Here is a 21,909-nt window from a genome sequence, read left to right on the forward strand (position 1 = left end):
AGGTATAAATTACCTCATCCAAGGTGGAAAGCAAATTCAACAGTTTAATGGGACTAAATTAGGGAGCCTGGATAATTTTCATCCAAGAATATTAAAGGAATTGGCATATGAAATTGCAAGCCCAATAGCAAGGATTTTTAATCAATCTGTAATCTTGAGGGTGGTACCCTATCACTGGAGAATTGCAAATATAGTACCTATATTTAGAAAAGGGGAAAAAAGTAGTCCAGGAAACTACAGACCTGTTTGACCTCAATTGTATGCAAGGTCTTGGAACATATTTTGAAAGAGGAAGTAGTTAAGGACATAGATGTGGACAGTAAATGGGATAAAATGCAACATAGTCTTACAAAAGATATATTGTGCCATACCAACATGATCTTTTTCTTTGAGAAGATGACTTTTTTTTTTTTTTTTTTTAGAGAAAGGAAATGCAGCAGACCTAATCTTCTTGGATTTCAGTAAGGCCTTTGATACAGTTCCACATGGGAAATGATTAGTTAAACTAGAGAAGATGGGGATTGATATGAGAATTGACAGGTGGATACGGAATTGGTTAAAGGGATGACTACGACGGGTCATACTGAAAGGTGAACTGTCAGGCTAGAGGGAGGTTACTAGTGGAGTACCTCAGGGATCAGTCTTTGGACAAATCTTCTTTAACATTTTTATTAAATAACCTTGGCACAAAAAGTGAGAGGGTACTAATAAAGTTTGCAGATGTCAAAGTTGGGATGTATAGCCAATACAGAGGAGGGCCGGAATATCATACAAGAAGATCTGGATGACCTTGTAAACTGGAGTAATAGAAATGGGATAAAATTTAATAGTGCAAAGTGCATTCAGGGACTAACAAGAAGAATTTTTGCTATAAGATGGGGACTTATCAGTTGGCAGCAGCAGAGGAAGAGAAAGACCTGCATATATTGGTTGATCACACAATGACAATGAGTTGTCAATGTGATGTGGCCATGAAAAAAGCTAATGAAGTCCTAGGATGCATCAAGTGAGGTATTTCCAGTAGAGACAGGCAAGTGTTAGAACCATTATACAAGGCACTGGTGAGACCTTATCGGGAATACTGTGTGCAATTCTGGTCTCTGATGTTTAAGAAGGATTAATTCAAACTGGAACAGGTGCAGAGAAGGGCTACCAGGATGATTTGAGGAATGGAAAACCTACTTTATGAGAGGAGACTCAAAGAGCTTGGCTTGTTTAGCCTAACCAAAAGAAGGCTTAAGGGAGATAAGATTGCTTTCTATAAATACATCAGAGGGATAAATACAAGAGAGGGAGAGGTGTTATTTAAGGTAACCACCAAAGTGGACACAAGAACAAATGAATACAAACTGGCCATCAACAAGTTTAGGCTTGAAATTAGGCAAAGGTTTCTAACCATCAGAGAAATGAAGTTCTGCAACAGCCTTTCAAGGGGAGCAATGGGGGGAAAAAACCTAACTGGCTTCAAGACTGAGGTTGATAAGTTTATGGAGGGGATGAGATGATGAGATTGCCTATAATGGCATGTGGCCCATTGGAGACTGCCAGTAGCAAAAATCCCCAACTGCTGGAGACAGGACACCAGATGGGGAGGGCACTGAGTTACTACAGATAATTCTTTCCCAGTTATCTGCCTGGCGGATCTGGCCCACATGCTCAGGGTCTAACTGATCACCATATTTGGGGTCAGGAAAGAATTTTCCCTGGGTCAGATTGGCAGAGACCCTGTGGAGTTTTCACCTTGCCCTGCAACATGGGGCACGGATCACTTACATGTTTAAACTAGTGTAAATGGTGACAGGTTTCAGAGTAGCAGTCATGTTAGTCTGTATCCGTAAAAAGAAAAGGAGTACTTTTGGCACCTTAGAGACTAACAGATTTATTTGAGCATAAGCTTTCGTGAGCTACAGCTGACTTCATCGGATGCATACCTTATCTAGTTTTTGTAAAGTCCAGCCACAAGGAAGTTTGTGTGGAGGGTTGTTTTTTAATCCAGTTTTGAGAGCTCATTCTTAATCTTTCCCTGTTTGCTGTAGAGGATGTTGATCAGGTGGTTCCGCAGCTTCTTTGAGAGTGTGTGGCACAAGCTGTCAGCATAGTCTATGTGGTATGTCGATTGTAATGGATTTTTTACCTTCAATCCTTTTGGTATGATGTCCATCTGTTTGCATTTGGAAAGGAAGCTGATGTCTGTCTGTATCTGTACGAGTTTTTTCATGAAGTTGATAGATTTCCACTCCATACGGCTAAATTCAGTGCCTTGCATAATGACAGGTTTCAGAGTAGCAGCCGTGTTAGTCTGTATCCGCAAAAAGAAAAGGAGTACTTGTGGCACCTTAGAGATTAACAAATTTATTTGAGCATAAGCTTTCATGAGCTACAGCTCACTTCATCGGATGCATGGTGAAGTCTTTAAAACATGATTTGAGGACTTCAGAAACTCGGAGAGAGGTTAGGGGTCTATTTCAGGAGTGAATGAGGTTCTGTGGCCTGCAATATGCAGGAAGTCAGACTAGAATCATAGAATATCAGGGTTGGAAGGGACCTCAGAAGGTCATCTAGTCCAACCCCCTGCTCGAAGCAGGACCAAGTCCCAGTTAAATCATCCCAGCCAGGGCTTTGTCAAGCCTGACCTTAAAAACCTCTAAGGAAGGAGATTCTACCACCTCCCTAGGTAGTAGATCATAATGGTCCATTCTCACCTTGAAGCCTGAGTCTTAAACTGTCTGCTCTTTGACAGTATTACCATCTTAGATTCTGCCTTGAGATGACCACGGTGAATAAGGTCAACATGGGTCTGTGAAGAGTAGGGAGATAATGGAAAAGCAGACCAGGGGTCACCAAATGAAATTAACAGGCAGCAGGTTTAAAACAAACAAAAGGAAGTATTTTTTTTTTTACCTAATGCACAGTCAACCTGTGGAACTTTTCCAGAGGATTTTCTGAAAGCCAAGACACTAACAGGGTTCAAAAAAGAACTAGATAAATTCAAAAAGGATAGCTCCATCAATGGTTATTAACCGAGATGGGTAGAGATGGTGTCCCTAACCTCTGTTTTCCAGAAGCTGGGAATGGGCGACAGGAAACAGATCATTTGATGATTACCTCTTCTGTTGATTCCCTCTGAAGCACCTGGCATTGGCCACTGTCAGAAGACAGGATACTGGGCTAGATGGATCTTTGGTCTGACACAGTATAGCCACTCTGATGTACACAATCCCTAAACACGGACTTAAGTTATTTGCAACTGACCAGTAATTTCTAGAAATTGTGTTAATTACTTTATAAAATGTATATTAACTACAGTGACTAAAATAAACCCTTCATTTTCTTACCAAAACACTAATATATTCTTTATTACCTCTGTTTGTTCTAGGTTGGAAATCTTCCAAATGATTATAGGATAACCCTTAGGTATGTTCAGAAGATGGATACTCTGGTATGTACAATCACTTGAAATCAATCCCAATAAAATAGCCAGGCAATGATGGCTGCAGCTCTATATGTCTCGGACATCAGTGCTTCAGTCACATAAAATCTTGTTAATTACAGAAATCTTGCAAAAACTCAATTTTTTAGACCTTTTCTTTGGGAAATAGTCAGTTTTCAATCATTATCCACTTTATTGAGTGGGAATGGGGAACATATTGTTTATTTGGATAAATAACTTGTTTTTATTTATGTTGGAGAAGACACTGTACAATGTTTTGTGGCAAGAGCATGTGCTTTATTAGCATGTCCACAATATGTACGTAAGAGGCTGCTAAAAAAAAATAGAAACATACAGAGACTGATGGTTTCAGTAACTATTTCCTAATGAAGCTTCTGAGGGATTAGGACAATATTGTATTTCACTCACATAATGATTTGCATCACTCTTTCCTGCATAATACTGTAGTTTATAACCATCTTAAAATATGCTTTTTAAAAACTTTACAAATCATGTGATGATCTAAAGAATACATACTTGCAAATATTGCCTTTGGGTGATCTGATATTAGTTCTGGTTTTAAAATTTCCCTCAAATTCATTTTATGAAGGATTACATTTGAAAGATTGCTACACTGACATAAGCTCAAAATTTTAAAAAATAAATATAATGATTTGAGAAAGCCCTGGTGTAGACATCTTTAGAATGGAAGAAGTGCCAAAAGTGTAAATTACTTTGAGCAATATACCAAACTAATGCCTGGCTAATGATAGCCCAATGACCATATGATCTAAGCCATTACTTGCATTAAAAGAAGATCTAGCAATGCAGAAAGGAACAAGAGAGGATAGGAGAATGAACAACAAGAGGAACGATAGCATAAGTACCACTGACAGTAACGGCGGTCACGTAGGCAATACTGGCAGTAAAATGATTGTACCTAATTAGGCAAGAGATCTGGATGAAGCCAAGCAGAAACAACTAAGATGTCTGTGCACCAATGCAAGGAGCTTGGGTAACAAAAAAGAGGAAATAGAACTACTGTTGCAGGAAGTGAAACCGAATATTATAGGGATAACAGAAATATGTATGGTGGAATAATAGTCATGACTGGAATACAGAAATTGAAGGGTATGTGCTGTCCAGGAAAGACACAAATATAGGTACAGGGGGAGGAGTACATAGTATATTAATGACAAGGTAGATTATTAAGAAATTAGAAGTGATGTATAAAACAGAATCTGTTGGACAAAATCACTTTGGGGAACAAAGGTAACTGAGGCTCCAATAGAATAGTGCGTGGGGTCTGCTACAGACCCCCGGGATCTGATCTGGATATGGATAGAGACCTCTTTAATGTTTTTAATGAGATAAATACTACTGGGAATTGTGTGATTGAGGCTTTCATTTCCCAGCTATATATCAGAGAAGAAGGACTACTCACAAAGGTAGGGTCAGATATTCCTGGCTCTGATAGCTGACAGATTTCTTCACCAGATAGTCACTGAACCAACAAGAGGTGATGCCATTTTAAATTTAGTATTGGTAAGAAGCAAAGACCTCGTAGAAGAACTGGTTGTAAAGAACAACTTTGATTTGAGTGATGAGTTAATTCATTTTAAACTAAATGAAAAAATAAACAAATACCTCTGCAACTAGGATCCTTGATTTCAAAAGGGCAAACTTTAAAAAAAAAAAATACAGATTTAGGGAAGTGGACTGGACTGAAGAACTCCAGGATCTGAATGTGGAGAAGTCTTGGAATTACTTTAAGTGAAAGTTACAGAAGCTATTTGAAGCTTGACTCTCAAGCAAGGTGAAAAAAATGTAGGTAATGGTTGTAAACGAAACTGAATGAACAAACATTGCAGACTGCTTATTAAGAGAAAGCAGAAGACCTTCAAGGAGTGGAAGAAGAGAGAGATCAGCATGGAAAGCCACCTGTTGGAGATCAGAAAGCATCAGGAAAAAGTGAGAGCTACCAAGAGACCTGCAGAGCTGGACCTTGCAAAGGAAATTAAACCAATATTGACAGGTTCTTTAGCCATATAAATAAAAAGAAAACAAGGAAAGAAGGAGGACCACTAAGCACTGATGATGGGGCTGAAATTAAAGATAATTTAGATATGGACCAACACCTAAATGAGTATTTTGACTCAGTTTTTAGTAAGGGTAATGAGGAGCTTGGGTTCCATGACAGGGTGACTAATGGGAACAAGGATATGGAAGTAGAAATTACCACATCTGAGGTAGAAGTCAAACTCAAACAGAGTAATTGAACCCAATTGCAGGGCCTGGATAATCTCCATCCAAGAATATTAAAGGAACACACAAATGAATTTAAGCCCAATAGCAAGGATTTTTAATCATCTGTAAACTCGGGGGTCATATTCTGACTGGAGAATTGCAAATACAGTACCTCTATTTAGGAAAGGGAACAAAGGTGATCCAGGAAACTATAGACCCTGTTAGTTTGACCTGAATTGTATGCAAGGTCTTAGAACAAATTGTGAAAGAGAGAGTAGTTAGTGATATAGAAGTAAATGGTGATTGGGAGGGAATACAACATATTTTTACAAAAGGTAGATTGTCAGCCCAATCTGATCTCTTCCTTTGAGAAGATCATCAATTTTCTACCCAAAGAAAAACGCAGTAGGTCTAAACTTCTTGGATTTCAGTAAAGTATTTGATAGAGTTCCATATGGGAAATTATTAATTAAATTGGAGAAGAGGGGGATTAATATGAGAATCAAAAGGAGAGTAAGGAACTGATTAAAGGGGAGGCTATAATGGATCATGCTGAAAGGAGAACTGTCATGCTGGAGGGAGGTTACTACTGGAATTCCTCAAGGATCAGACTTGGGTCAAATCTTATTCAATGTTTTTGTTAATGACATTGGCATGAGAAGTGGGAGTGTGCTAATAAAATTTGTGGATGACACAACGTTGGGAAGTATTGCCAATATGCAGCAGGACTGGAATATCATACAAGACTATTTGGATTACCTTGAAAACCAGAGTAATAGAAATAGAAATGTAACAGTGCAAAGCGCAAGGTTTTTTGTTATAAACTGGGGATGTATCAGTTGGAAGTGACCAAGGAGGAGAAAGTTGTTCTGTGATCGACCAATACACCCAAATCTATGAGCCATCAATTTGATGTGGGTGTGTAGAAGACTAATGCAATCCTTGGATGCACCCGGTGAGGTATTTCAGTAGAGACAGGGAAGTGTTAAAACCATTATACAAGGCACTGGTGAGATTCATCTGAAATACTGTGTGCAATTAAGAAAGATGAATTCAAACTTGAACAAGTGGAGAGAAGGGCTAGTAGGATGATCTGAGGATTGGAGAACCTGCTTTACAGGAGGAGTCTTAATGTAATCAGCTTGTTTAGACTAACAAAATGAAGGCTGAGGGAAGATATAATTGTCTATAAATACATCAGAGATAAATAATTCCTCTTCCTCCCTGGTATTTAAGTTAAGGAACAAGTTGACACAAGAACAAATGTCTATAATCTGGCCATCAGTAAGTTTAGGCTTGAAATTGAGTAGAGATTTCTAATAATCAGAGGAGTGAAGTTCTGGGGAGAAAAAACCTAACTGTCTTCAAGATTGAGCTTGTTAAATTTGTAGAGGGTATGATATGAAACTGTTTACAATGTAACCGATCTGTGACTGCTAGTAGCAGGTATTCCCCGTGGCCGGTGATGGGACAGAAGGGGAAGAGCTCTGTGTTACTATAGAGAATTCTTTACCAGGTGTCTGGCTGATGGGTTTTGCCCACATGCCCAGTGTCTAACTGGTCCCCATATTTGGGGTCAGGAGAGAATTTCCGCCCAGGTCAGATTGGGAGAGACCCTGAGGAGGAGGGGATTTGCCCTCCTCTGCAGTGTGGGGCATGGGTCAGTTGCTGGTTTGAATGAGAGTAAATGGTGGATTTTCTGTAATTAGAATTCTTTAAATCAAGATTTGAGGACTTCAGTAACTCAGCCAGAGGTTAGGGGTCTATTACAGGAGTGGGTGTGTGAGGTTCTGTGGCCTGCAATGTGCACAAGGTCAGAGTAGATGATCATGATAGTCCCTTCTGGCCTTAAAGTCTCAAGTCTCTAAATAACTGTGCACATTATATAATATATAGATAGAACATCAGAACGGCCATACTGGGTCAGACCAAAGGTCCATCTAGTCCAGTAGCCTCTCCTCTGATAGTGGCCAGTGCCAGGTGCCCCAGAGGGAATGAACGGAACAGGCAATCATCAACTGATCCATCCCCTGTCGCTCATTCCCAGCCTCTGGCAAACAGAGGCTATGGACACCATCCCCGCCCATCCTGGCTAATAGTCATTGATTGACCTATCTTTCTTGAACTTATCTAGCTCTTTTTTGAGCCCTGGTATAGTCCTGTATTAGCTGTGTATTATTCAATAGATGTAAAAAGTAACGTTGTTGGCTATCATACTTGTAACTAGAGCTGTGTGAAATTTTCATTATGAAAACCAAAATCATGCACAGTGGGCATAGTTCAGTAAATTCTCATTATTGCCAATCTCAAGAGATCAAAAAAATCATGTGACTTGCTCAACAATCCATGAGGGCTTGGGGGCTTTTGTTTTGGTTCTTTTGTTTGTTTGGGGGGGGGGGTTAATACCCCCAAAATACAATAGTCTGTCTTTTGATTTTTGAACGCCCCGTGCCCATCCTCAATGTGTGTGGCATCAATGTTGGACTGGGGCAGAATAGATGGTTATGAGTTCTATTGAAGCTTGGAGATTTGCACGAACCAAAAATCCCAAGTTAACCTCAAGGAGTGCAAATTATACCTGATATTTTAGGCTAATTAAACTCAGCTGAACAAAATATTTTCTTTGCATCATTTGTTATTGCGAGTCCTTTCTGAATCCTATATGGTCTAATATATATTATAGATTAGAATTTTTGATGAGTCCCAAAGAGCAGTTATCCAAAAAAAAGGAAATAGTAACAGGCTGCTGTAGCTGCACATAACACTCTTTCAAATCACAGATATTTGATATCTATCTTCCATGTCTCAAAGATTTACATCGGGGTGGTCTTTAAAAGTGCAAAAGTTAGACTCAACTCTAGCCTCTTATCCTTCCAGATCAGTGAGGTAAACTGACAGAACTATGTGGGAAGTAAACATTATCACTATTTGCACTGTTTTCTCTATTAGTTTCCAGTTCATCCCATCTGGTACCTCTCATGAAATATGTATTTAAAAAAAATCAATACTCTAAGGTTTTTTAAACATTCAATTTAAGATCTTATTACTTTGTCTGTAACTGAAGAGTTTTAAGATTAATTCAGACCAGAAAGTTTTCTTTAATGCCCTGCAGGACGGATTGATTTATATGAAAGTGATTTAAATCACTGATTTTAATCATGTTTTACATTTGTACTTTTCAGTAACTTTGCTAAAGAGAGGATAAGATATTAATTGGTAACCATTAAAGCTTGTTCATTTACCCTAAATTAGGTGTTTTTTTGCTAACTAGGAGTATATCCTATATCTATATTTATTTATTTAACAATTATACAGCTTAATTTACATTTATTCAGATCGTTAATTTTTACAATTTTTATTTAAGTTACAAAATAGTGAACAATGCATTTATTTACTAGGATTTCTTTGTTTTTTACTTGTGATTTGTGTCAAGCTCTATTTGGAAATTCAAATTCCATTAAAAGGCACAAAATAGCATTTAAAAAAATTAACAAAAACTACCTTAAAGGTGCTGGATGCATTAAAAAAAAAATCAAAAACATTATCAAAACATGTTTGTCGTTTAAAACTGATTTATTAAATGAAGTAAAAAATAGAGTTCATGAATTGAACTCATTGTTTCTGGTCACTGGTTCCTTCATGATTTTAGAGCTAGTAGATCTCATCCTCTCATACCCAGTTTTATTCATAGATTGGAAGAAGAAAACAAGGTTTCCTGCTTTTCAACTCCCGTTGGTTTTTACTTTTAATTAACTGAATTGAAGAAAATATTCTCTCTGCATCTGCAGAAGAGGCTACTGCTGTTAAAAAACTGGTTTAGCACTTCAGCAAACTCTAGTTTCAGGTTCTTAACCAATGGCTTCCACAAATTTAGTGCTCTGAGTTTCTCTAAAACTTTGCAGAAAACATGTACTGCTTAATATTATTTTTCATTTAATGCAAAGTTTTAATAAATTAAATTTAGGTCTTAAATAATTTGTAAATTTCACATTTAATTTTAAATAGGTTTATTTAAAAGAACTGTGTATTTAATTTTTTTAATCTGATTTTTTTAATTGAAAAAAAATATTGATTTTTATCCATCCTGATTCCCTGGTTTATAAAGTGAACAAGAATGTGACTTTTGTAATCACCAAAACATCATATAATACTATGACAGCCTATAATAGGTAGTAATCTGATTGTTAGTCCAGTTTGCATCCTACATTGATTAGTTAAATATAGTTTAGATGTAATGATGTTTTGTTTTGGCCCAACAAGTTTCCTTTCAGCAGTATTGCCTTTAGGAATTGGTGGCTATAAAACATGCAAACTTTGGCTTTACAATGTATTTCATTAAGTACAGTGCTTTCATTGCCATGGCATCTGGCTGCATCACATCTAAAAACTAACATCCATATGTATTCACAATGAGCAGCAATACTAACTCACCAAGACACAAATAGGAAGAGACAATGCCTCAATTTAGAGACTTTTGGCAAAGGGTTGGCTGAATAAATGCCCTTTGATTTGGGTTCTGACAGATTCCTGCAAGCAAAGAAACCCATAGCTGGAGCCTCTCCAGCAAATGTTCTGCTTTCAGTCCTGAAAAGTGCACATCTAGGGACTGAGGAAAGTGCCTTACTTTATCAGACACTTCGTATGGTGCATGAAGTGGGAAATGGTATCTATTGTAGCAGCTCCAAAGCTTTATAGATTAAAAGTAGAAAGGTAAATTGCATAGAAAGCAGATGGGAAACCAGCACAGTGCATCTAACGTGTTCAAGCTGACCAACTCCATTAAGCAGAAGGGTTCTTGCATTATGCACTAGCTGAGTAGCTCTCAGAGTAGATCCAAATAGAGTGCATTGCAGAAGTCTAACCTGGAGGTAAAAGGCAAGGTCTGAACCAATGAAAAGAAACTACAATCTCTTAGCTAAATGCAGAAAGATAAAAGCTTCTACTGCTACTTCCTGGGAGCATAAAAGCAGTCAGGTAAAAAGTACCCAGAGATGTAAATGTCTTTGTCGGGGGCAGAAATAACTAGTACAGATGGAGCAATGGTAAATGTCTCAGTTCCATTAACTATTTCTCTCTGTCAACTATTATCACATCTGTGCTTTTGAACACACTTCAGCCAGCTTATTCTCATCCCTATCTTTGATCTTTCCCTACTGAGAAAGCAAGGAAAGTGCACAGTTTGACTCTGATGAGAAGGAAATTTAGAGCTGAATATCATCAGTCTGCTGACAGCATTATAAGTCAGAGCCCTTCATGACTCTCCTAGAGATCTAACTTACTGAGCAGAAAGGGCAACAAATTAGAATCACGCTGGAAGCACAGAATTTTGGTATTCTACATTACAAGATATTGCTTGTAGTGCTGCTCTAGTGGTAGCAGAGTCAGTGCAGGTGATGAGCTGTCTGGGCCATTAGGGCTGTGTGGAAGGGGACAGTATCAGACCTGTCCCTACTACAGAATAAAGGTCAACAAGGCTTCTACTCTTTGCTCTTTCTAATGCCCTCCGGTTAGTGCTCCTATACAAAAGGATCGGAGAGGCAAGGCCAGGCATTGTCAATTGCACAATGCCCAAAATGTCACTGTTCGTTATACACTTCCCATTCCCAGACCTGAAGGAAGAGCTCTGTGTAAGCTCACAACGCCTCTCACCAACAGAAGCTGGTCCAATAAAAGATATTTCCTCACCCACCTTGTCTAATACCCTGGGGCCAACACAACAACATTACATACTGCTTGTTACATCCTTGCATGGGGACTCATACCAGGAGGTAATACTGTAATGCTAAATACTGTAATACTGCTTTATGGTTTCTTTTACACAAAAATGACAAAGTTAGTGAAGACTGTAAGGTAAAGCTAAACTGTAAATGTGAACCTGTTCACTAAACATGAAGATTGCTCAATAGTTTATTTAGTCTTAGAAGGTATGCATGTCTCTCCCCCATAAAAATGCAGAAAGGTGAAGATGTCCATAAATGGTAATGAATAGGAGGTAAACTAGACTAGAAAAGCATTCAGCCCCAAGTGATGCTGATTGAACACAACATGAAATTTTGGCACATATAAGGAATACCAAATTTAACACTTAGTATTGTGATCAATCTCACAAGGTGAAGAAAACCTGGGCATGTCAGTATTTGGATGGAAGAACTCCACATATCAAGCAAGGTACTGCAAGAAGTGTTAGAGACAGGCACTGTGCTACTGAAGGCATATCTTCCATATGAGATGCAAAACAAAATCTTGACCACTTGTCACTAAAGATGCCATGGCAACTTTCTCAAGAGCTGGGATAATAGCTTAGTGTACTAGACAAATTCCAGTGTTTTACTTACGGTACTGATATCTACATTATTCTTCACTTTTTAAAAATCTTTCCTACAATGTGTAATAAAGCATTGTGTGGTGAAGGCACAGCTTGTTGTGAAGAGATTTCTATATATAAAGTTGTCAGTATATAAACCTGGCCCTTCTTATTGAACAGATCTACTGCCTGTGTATATTTAGGCATAATGACTTAGGTTTTCTCTCCTTTTTTACTCATGTTAGTCCTGCTGAGCCAACATAGCTAAGTAAAAGTGTGCTGTATTTTATTACTTCCTGTACATCAACAGAATGATTTACTAGGTTCCAATGCAGAAGCAATGAGCTAAATCTGTGCAAACCCACTGACTTGTGGTTGCACAGGTATCACTTGGGGCATGATTTGAAGACCATGTCACTGCACAGGTGTAATAGAGGCCAAGTTATGACCTCATGATTCTTTTTATTGGTAAGGGTACATGAGAAGGAAAAACCTCAGGTTGACTTTCATACCCAGGGTGAATTTGTAGGGCTGGCATTTAGTAAAAAAAGACTGGAGGGGGAAGCAGTTTCTTGTAAACTATGCAGAGTTGCTCAGAAATTAAGAAAACAATCATGGAATCCCATAATGCCAAGTTTAGAAACTTATTTTTCAGAACAGAACCTTAACTCAAAGATCCTCCTGGATTTAAGGTGCTATATAAGTGTAGGGTAGCAACAGTAGTGAAATGAAGATGAGTATTTTGAAGATTGTCTGGAAAACAATTGTCCAAGAAATAGTCATTAAACAAAAGTAGGTATGATATGAAAGAGTCGGAATAAATGGCCAGTTTCGGCATGGAAAGAGGTAATACTGGAGTAGCCCGCAGATCAGATGCTCAAACTGAAGTTTGACATTTATTCCCAAACTGGAAGAAGGGGTAACATTATGCCGACAACTTTGCAGAGAACATAATTAAGTCAGCCAAGATCAAGGAGGATTGTAAGATGCACCAAAAGGACTCAAGAGAACAGCAGGCAGCATAATGTTAGTTGAATTTCAATTTAGACAAGTGCAAGATGATGCAAATTGGAAGGAACAATTTAATCTACTTTTACACTCTGTGTTACTTATGCAAAAATTGGTTAAGTGTGGTGTTTAATCTGCCTCTCTTCTTTTTTATCTTCCCTGACAGCCTAATCACTGTTGGTTACATTTGATGGTGCCTGAGTTTTCAAAGAGTCTGCATCATCTTCTGCAAAAATTTTCAGATATGTCTGATGTTTTAAGCAACTATTCAATCATCAATAATCTCACGAGGATAATCAATGATATTATGTCATGTCTAGATTCTGAGAAAAATAAGGTAATCTTCTCAAAGAGAGCATTTTCCCCTTTATACTGCACAATTATATCTGAATTTTTGTAGCAGGGTACATGACATGTACAAAAAAAGAAAACAACCCTACAACCAAGGCTACTTTAGGTTCTATATTCTTTGTTTCAATTCCTGTTCAATGCAACTACTACTTCCCCTTTAAAGATGTACTGAGTACAATGGAGAGATGTTAGCTATTGGCTACATCAAGTGAGAGAAAAGGTATAAGATAAGGCTAGGATTTTGTCAAGGAGATCACAAAGTCATGGAATCTGTGACTTCCAGAAACCTCTGTGACATCAGCCCTGGGGCAGCAGAGCTGGAGCTGTCAGCCAGGACCTGCAGCTCCCAGCCGCCAGCGCAGTGGGATGCTCTGAGAGGAGTTCCAGGCCACTGCGGGTCATAGGGTCCCCTCCAGGCTCCAAGCTGGGGCCCCTGCAGCTGCTCTGCTGCTGCTGCAATGGGCAGCGTGGGGACCTTAGAGCCCCAGCAGCGTTGTGTGTTGGATCCTACCCTATCCTTCTCCCTACCCATTTTGTTATGGATATTTTTAGTAAAATCACGTACAGATCACAGGCTTCTGTGAATTTTTGTTTATTGTCCATGACCTGTCTGTGCCTTTTTTGCTAAAAATATCCCTGACAAAATCTTAGCTTTAGGTATAATCACTTAAAAAGCCTCAGAGGGATTACAACGTATAGGATGACCAAATAGACAGATATATTCAATATGTTGTCAGTGCATAGTCCAAACATTTAACTCTCATTCTCAAGGTAAATCAAACTGGTCTATATCAAACAAGCATGAATCATTTTGCATCTAACTTACACTGGAATCCTGAGCATAATTACTAATTTCAATCTAAAAATATCTGAAAAAGACTGTGATAAACTAGTAAGATTATATTAATCAGTCAATTTCAGAAACCTTCATATTGAATTAATGGACCTTTAACCAAGGACAGTTATACATGATAGTGGACCTCCCTGATTCCAGTAGTTGCTGGAAGTGCTCCAGGAATCTCACTCCAGGAGTCTGATTCTAGCCTTATTAGGAATAAGAGTAATAAAAGACTTATTTTTGTTAATAACTTTTATGTGTAAGCCCTGATATGTCTAATTGCATTCTGAGTAACATTGCCCAGCTTTGAGTACTCTATGTATGAGTAAATGGTTTTGTTAATAATTACTTAATTAAAAGTACTAAGTGTGAGATCCAGGCCCTGTTGAAGTCAAGGATTTCACCCTAGAGTTACCTTCCATCAGTAGATCTTAAACCACTTACAAAGGTGGGCAAGTGCAATTATTTCCATTTTACAGAGAGAAACAGATGCACAGAGAAGTGAATTGACTTGCCCAGTATCATACAGCAAGTCTATGGCAAACCTCAGAGTAGAACCTGATCTCCTGACCTGCAGTCAGGTGCATTATTTAGTTGCTGTGATGATGATTGCATGTTAGGGTTTTAGTTACCTTTCCATTACAATCCTAATTTTGTCTTTTAGCACACACCCAAATGTATCTATCTCAGCAAATTCAATCTATGAATTTGCCATGGTCTGCTGGTACAAGATACTTTTTTTTAAATTAAATGTGATTTTTACTTAAAATCTTTGTCTTAAAAGAGAGACTTTTAGCTAAATGGAAATGAGGATAGTAATCTCTGTAATTTGAAGGAATTACTAGGTAATTTTGTTTCCTGGAAGAAGAATGAACCTAGATCTATCCTTGTAACAAGAAAAAGAAAACAAACTGAAGAACTACCCACTAGGAAGTTTTCTTGGTGCATGATTTAAAGATGCTCTTGTCCCTGCCACACTTATTAGGACCAAAAACTAGCCCCTGGCCAAACTTGAATTGCTGGGATAAGTAACAGCTGTCATTAAAGATAAGGGTAGGTTTAAAAAAATAGCATTAACATGGATCTCAGAGTCTTTAGTTAGTTTGGCACAACATATTATCCATCAGGCTTCACAATTATGGAGTCCCTCTCTTATTTTTAGATGCACTCCAGAGAGGCAGGCTGACACCAATAGTGGAACTTGGACCACAGTTACTTGTTTCAATATCGAAAACACTTATGCTGGTAATGCTGAATGTATTGTGTTCCTGTTTCACATTATAATGGTCAAGCAAAGCCTTATAAAATTCCACACACCCAGGAACAAACAACTTTTTTTAAAATTAAGAATTAAAATCTCATGGGTGGTTGTTTTTTTCCCCCATCATTAGGGTAAGATGGGTGAGGAGATTTCAAGCCTAGGCTGTACATTTTTGTGACAATTTTTCAAGAGTGGATTAACAGGGCTAACTTTGCAAAGTGAAATAAATTAATTCAAAATCCTGGGATCAGAGCTTTTGGTATTTTTAAGTTTGAGATCTCCTGAAGTAAAGCAGAACTCTGCATCTTAAATGTTAACTTAATTTCTGTGTCACCTGTTGGTATTCCTTGGTAAAGTACCCATTGTCTATCTCTTAGGCCAGATTTACCAAAATGAGTATTTGTCTGGACTTTTAAAAAATAGAATTCTGTATTTTTTCCCTAGAATTTTAGAAAAGAAAGTCGTCATCTTTATGAAGAAGGCAGGTTCATTCCTGAAGAATTCTTTAGGTACTTTAACAGCACCATTGAAGTCTACAAGGATTTTGCAGAAACATCGGATCATAGTGACTGTGTTCTGCCGTCAACAACAGAAACACCAGAGAACAGTAAGATCATAAAATTGTTTCCATTTTTGTTGAGCCAGATCCTCAGCTGGTGTAAATTGGTGTATCTCCTTTGAAGTCAATAAAGTTTTATGTCAGTTCAGAGCGTCTGAGGATCTGATCAATTAGCTTCATGTTTTTTACTATCTGTGACAGCGACTAATAATGCCAAGGCTGAAGTCCCACTGCTAGTCCTATAGAACTAAGCCTGATAGCAAAACTGACATCATTACATACCATCGTTTATTAACACAGCCTACAGTTATTTCAGTGTATGTGCTCAGATTGTTTTCACATCAACAAAAATATCCTGGGTTGTTCTTTTACCATGTTCTTAGTGCTGCATTTTATCTTGCACTTGACTTTTTCTTAACTGTGACAGTTTGATCTTTTTGAAAATGTCTTTGTGGATACTGGGCCAATTCAGAGGCGATATGTAAGGTGGTATAGGTTAAGCATTGGTAAGCAGGTCTAAAGGAATTTAAGGTGGCATAGTTTATAGGCTGAGTGTCTGGAACGAAGTGTAAATAGCACCAGTTGAAAATCATCTCTGAATTTGGCCCATTCCCACTAAAGGGTATCATGGATTTATGATATAGAGTCTTTAAAAAGCTCAGGTTAGATTCCTGTGGTTTCATATGCTTGTGCCCATTGCAGTCCTTAATGAATGGATGTTTTGAATTTCTTAAATTTTGTTGCCACAGTGATGATTCTTAATTAATTGTTTTAATTAGGGCAACATATCCAGTTGCACAGTTACACCAATAAGAACTGGAAGTACTTTAGGCCTGGATACACACACAGGCTGAAGTGTTGCAACACCTAACATTTTTAAACACCTAGAAAATCACAGGAACAACAATGCAATCTACAAAGCCCGAGTTTGCTACTAGGCTCCCTATACAATGAATGGGGAGAGACAGGCGCCTAAGAATAGGACCCTCAAAAGTCAGTAGGAAGGAGCTGTATACAATAACCAATGGGAGATGCTGACAAGCGGGGTGTGTCCTAAACCCTGCCCCTTTCATGGACTTAGGCACATATCTCTGCTAGTGATCCATAACTGGGAACCCCTCACCTGGAGTAGGTGGCTTTGGCGCCTAGGTTGTTTCTTGTGAGAATGAATTAGGCACCTGCCTCACTCCATGCAAAGTAGCCCGAGGTGTTGGTGCCCACACTGTAACTTTTAGTCATTAGAGTATTCATCTGGGATGTGAGAGACATGCAGGTTCAATTCCACCCTCAGGCAGAGGCGGAGAAAGGATTTGAACAGGGGTCTTCCATGATTCTCAGTGATTACAGCACTTTCCTGAGAGGTGGAAGATATGGAAGTGGGTAGGGTTCCCATTGCCCCTGACCCCTGCTGCCTCCCCCAGCCCGCTACCCAGCCCCTCACTGCACCCTTGACCCACTGCCTTGCCCCTTCCCCCCATTGCCTCAAGCTCCCTTCCACGGCCTTGCACCCCAGGGCTGCCCCACTCCTTGCCTCTTGACCACAATGCTCTGGGCAGTCTTCCTCCATAAAGCCAGCCTTGGATAGGACATTGCTGTTCAAAACCTCTCTCTCCCCCTGTATGTGAGGAGGTGAAATGGAACCTCGGTTTCCCACATCCCAAGTGAGTGCTCTAACCACTGGACTAAATATTATAAGGTCACTACCGCCGCCTCCTCGTCCAGACAGATTTTGAATGGGACCCAATCCAGTAGTTGGCCGCTGAGCACACCTACTAGATCAGGCTCCTCAGGGGAGATAGGTTCACTCCGAGCATCAGGCAGGAGATAGCCATCCAGGTGCTTAATCAAGGCAGCAGTGTGCAAGCCCAGAAGCAGAAACTTAATTACCTAGGGAACTCTTACTTCAAAAACTTAGGTGCCAAGTGTGTTTAGGTGCTACAGGGTAAGGCAGCAGCCAGGCCAGGGTTTAGTGAATCACAGTGACACCTAAAATGGGATTTAAGCACCTAAATCTGGGATTTAGGTGCCTTAATACCTTTGTGGATCCAGCCCCTATAGCCATAATCTAATATAATATGTTAACCGATCAGAGTAGCCCTCTTGCCAAGTGCCTTACGTAAGGGGAACTGTATTTTAAGTTGCATAATACTGACACTCATTTTCTATTTAGATCCAAGAGTCAGTGTAACAAAACCATTTTTGTTACCTCCTGTTGCTGCCAGCTCCCTTAGGAATGATAGCAGTGACAATAACAGTAAGTACAAATTATATATGATATATGTATATGAACTGATATATTTATATTTCCATTTAACACTTTTTTTATGAGCACTTAGAGGAAAGTAGCCTTAATCATGCAAAGCAATTGGATCATTATAATGTCTGATGGTACATCGTATTATCTGTAATTACACCAAAATGAAATGACCTGATTCAGTCAGACTCCAGGGATGCCATACAATTACAACTATGTGGTGACTTTCAAAAATGACAGAATGCAAATCTCTGCACTCTGATTTTTTAGTGCCTTTAAGACTCACAAACCATGTGACCTCAACCAACATGCCTTCCCCAACATTTAATTTTAATGGACAGAAAATGAAACCGTTCCAAACTACTACTGAAGTTTTCTTAAATTGGCATCATGACACTAACACTGTTGCTTTACTATGTCAATTTTGATAATACTGAACTAGTGATTTGGATACAGCATATTCTAATAGGCCACGTTCAGATGGACTCATTTTCCTGTCTTCCCAATCTTTGTACAACTCCCAGTTTAATGGGTGTATTTTTAAGGGGTGAAGTTACACATATTTAAATGTAGATGTTCTGTAGTTTAACTTAGTTAAAATTACTGCAGACTTAGAGGGTGTTTTTTAGTCTTTACAGCAACTTAAACAAAATAAATTTTAGACCTGAGCTGAGGAGATTAACACAAAACCAACGAACTCTTAGTATGTTATTTAAATCAAGCGTTTGATTTCTTATCTCCGGAAGGTGAGGGGTCTGTCAGAGCCTGATGGAGACTAAGGTGTTGCTCTAATATTTGTAGCAGAAGTTAGAGCAGTACCTGGGTGGACATCCAGAGCCCTGATTTCAGTGTCCTGCCTGTAGGAGAGAAAGAGGTTTCCCATCTTCTTCCCTAATAAATTATCTGTGGAAGGCATTGGGAACATGACTGAATCTGCCGACTGCTGCATTGGAATGAAAAGAAAAGTCATCAGATATTTGCAGGAACTGCAGCGAGACTGGAAATGGGAAGGAGAGTTTACACTGGGGAACAAAAGTAACTCTCCATTAGTAACTTCTGGCTTGATACCAGGAACTACTACTTTCTTGCCAGCATCCCAGGTTGTAACAGTATTATTTCCCTAGCTCTTTCTGCACCAACAGCTGTGCCATGCTGTCTGTCTCTTTCCAGCTCTTTCCATATACTTCCCATGTAACTGGGGTGACTAAATATGTGGTATGCTGGGATGAATGGTGCTGCTCCTGCTGAGGAAGGCACAGGGAGAGAGAAGCCTGTGGCAACCTGCCTTGCTGATGGGCAAGAAAGCAACTCCTGGCCACGAGACAGGAGAAGTTACTAAAAGAAAGGCACTTCCCCCCCGCTCCCTAGGGGCCCTTACGCAACCTGACTCTTGGCTGCCTACGTTTCTGCTCCCTGCTTGGCTTGTGGCTCTGCACACCAGCCCCTAGTTCCAGAAAGAAAAGGAGTACTTGTGGCACCTTAGAGACTAACAAATTTATTTGAGCATAAGCTTTCGTGAGCTACAGCTCACTTCACCGGATGCATCCGATGAAGTGAGCTGTAGCTCACGAAAGCTTATGCTCAAATAAATTTGTTAGTCTCTAAGGTGCCACAAGTACTCCTTTTCTTTTTGTGAATACAGACTAACACGGCTGCTACTCTGAAACCTAGTTTCCAGAAGATTCTCACCCTCACCCACCATTGCCACTTTCAGATATTAGGCTCTCCCTGCACTGTTGCTGTCTCTTTAGGAGGTGTGTTTGGGGGAGATTTAGGGTAGGTCTGCACTTCAAGTGTAATTCCCAGCTCGAGGAGACATGTCTGCACTAGTTCTCATTGAGCTAACTGACTAAAAATAGAAGTGTAGCTGCTGCAGCACAAGTGATGGAAGAAACTCGCTGCCCTGAGTACAGTTCCATCCCAGACACACAATCAGATAGCTAGCTCCTCCTGCCACTCATGTCTATGCTCTATTTTTAGCTACTAGCGCATTCTGTGATAGCGTAGAATCGTAGAATATCAGGGTTGGAAGGGACGTCAGGAGGTCATCTAGTCCAACCCCCTGCTCAAAGCAGGACCAATCCCCATTTTTTTCCCCAGATCCCTAAATGGCCCCCCTTAAGGATTGAACTCACAACCCTGGATTTAGCATGCAAATGCTCAAACCACTGAGCTATTCCTCCCCCAGGTATGCATGTCTCCTCAGCCTGGGAATCAAAACCCTAGCTCCAACTGTAGACAAACCCATTGTGCAGAGCCTTCATTCCCTAGATCTGCAGTTAAGTAGGATTGGGACAAAATTCTACCCCTGACTTCCAGCAGCCAGACCACCTCTCTTTGGAAGAGAGGAATGTCACTCCAGGACAGTAGCTGAGCTCTGCCCAAGTGGGGACACAAGGTTAGCCCAAAGCCAATCAGCTGGGACAGGGGTAGGGCTAGAGAGAGCACACACATAGTTGGGGCCTGAACAGGTTCAGTTTTTTGCTGTGGCTGCTGGGGGGAGTAGGCCCAAATGCATCCTGTGCCCAGGGCTATGGGATCAGCCCAGAAGCAGGCCGGGGCACAGCTGGAGGAGCAGCCTACACCCAAAACAGGAGCCTGGACCAGCACAGTGACCATGGGATTGATGCCAGGCAAGGCAGCCAAGATCAGGACTCCTCACACCATACCTAAGTACCAGTGACTACCACAAGGGGCAGAAAATACACTATTTGTGACTGAGACTCTGGAGCTGCAGGTAGTTTAGACTCAGATTAAATCTATGTGTTTTAGTACGGTTTTCAAACCAGCACCTTCAAACCCAAGTTTCAAACAGGAAGTGAAGATCAAGAGTAGAAAGAAATGTAAAATAGGCATTTAGCTATCAATCTGACATACCATTCATTGCCCACAAGTTAAAATTGAGAATCATTTTGTGGGCATAATCAGGTATTTAGATTCATGAATGATATTACTTGAGCCTTTCGATATTTGGGCCCAGAAAACTGGACCCATAATTAATTTCCCCCACAAAACTCAATATGAGAGGCATCTCTGAAAATGAATTTAGCACCCCATTTGGGGAGGTTACTAAAACTAAAGTTTTACACCTTTTAAAGGACTGTGATCAAAATATTCACACCCACAACTTAATCTAAAGGTTCCTTGTATTCAAACTTTGTACAGTGAAACACCCATAAGGAGAGGTTGTCAAAAAACAGCAAACCGTTTCCATTAAAATTATTTAGTTGGGGGAAAAAATGGCCAAAATTTTGATCTCCATCTGTGGTAATTTTTTAAATTAAACATTGAAAATAATTATTTTTGGATTCATGTTTATAGAACCTCTGTTTACAATTATATCCTCCCAGATGAATGTCTGACAAATGATGAATACTGCATTGTTAATGAATCTGTTCACAGGAAAAGATGACTTTGTAACTGCTTTGAATTCCAAAGAGCATATAGTGAAAATCTGAAATGTATTATAAAAGCCCCGTTGAAAAAGGATGATTGTAATATAGAATTCTGCATATATTATAAGGAAATGATATTAAACTTTTTACAGTTTGAATGGATGTTTATTTCAACAGTCATGCCTGAGGATCTCTGGACATTTTAATAAAATGAAATAAAATTGCAAAAATAGAGCAGCATGTCCTGAGTAGTTCCCATAAC

The 21,909-nt window shown here is 39.4% G+C and overlaps 1 protein-coding gene across 2 annotated transcripts in view; it reads left to right on the forward strand.

Annotated features, from left to right (window-relative positions):
• The window catches only part of KITLG (KIT ligand), an 88,550-nt gene that overhangs the window by 46,282 nt on the left and 20,359 nt on the right, over positions 1–21,909 (forward strand). For both annotated transcript variants that reach the window (XM_043546423.1, XM_027821680.3), the window contains exons 3-6: positions 3,377–3,439; positions 13,156–13,326; positions 15,884–16,046; positions 18,169–18,252. In XM_043546423.1, coding sequence (XP_043402358.1) covers positions 3,377–3,439; positions 13,156–13,326; positions 15,884–16,046; positions 18,169–18,252 — 481 coding nt within the window. The remainder of the gene's footprint in view (positions 1–3,376; positions 3,440–13,155; positions 13,327–15,883; positions 16,047–18,168; positions 18,253–21,909) is intronic.

Source organism: Chelonia mydas, chromosome 1, assembly GCF_015237465.2.
Source record: "Chelonia mydas isolate rCheMyd1 chromosome 1, rCheMyd1.pri.v2, whole genome shotgun sequence".
NCBI lineage: Eukaryota > Metazoa > Chordata > Testudines > Cheloniidae > Chelonia > Chelonia mydas.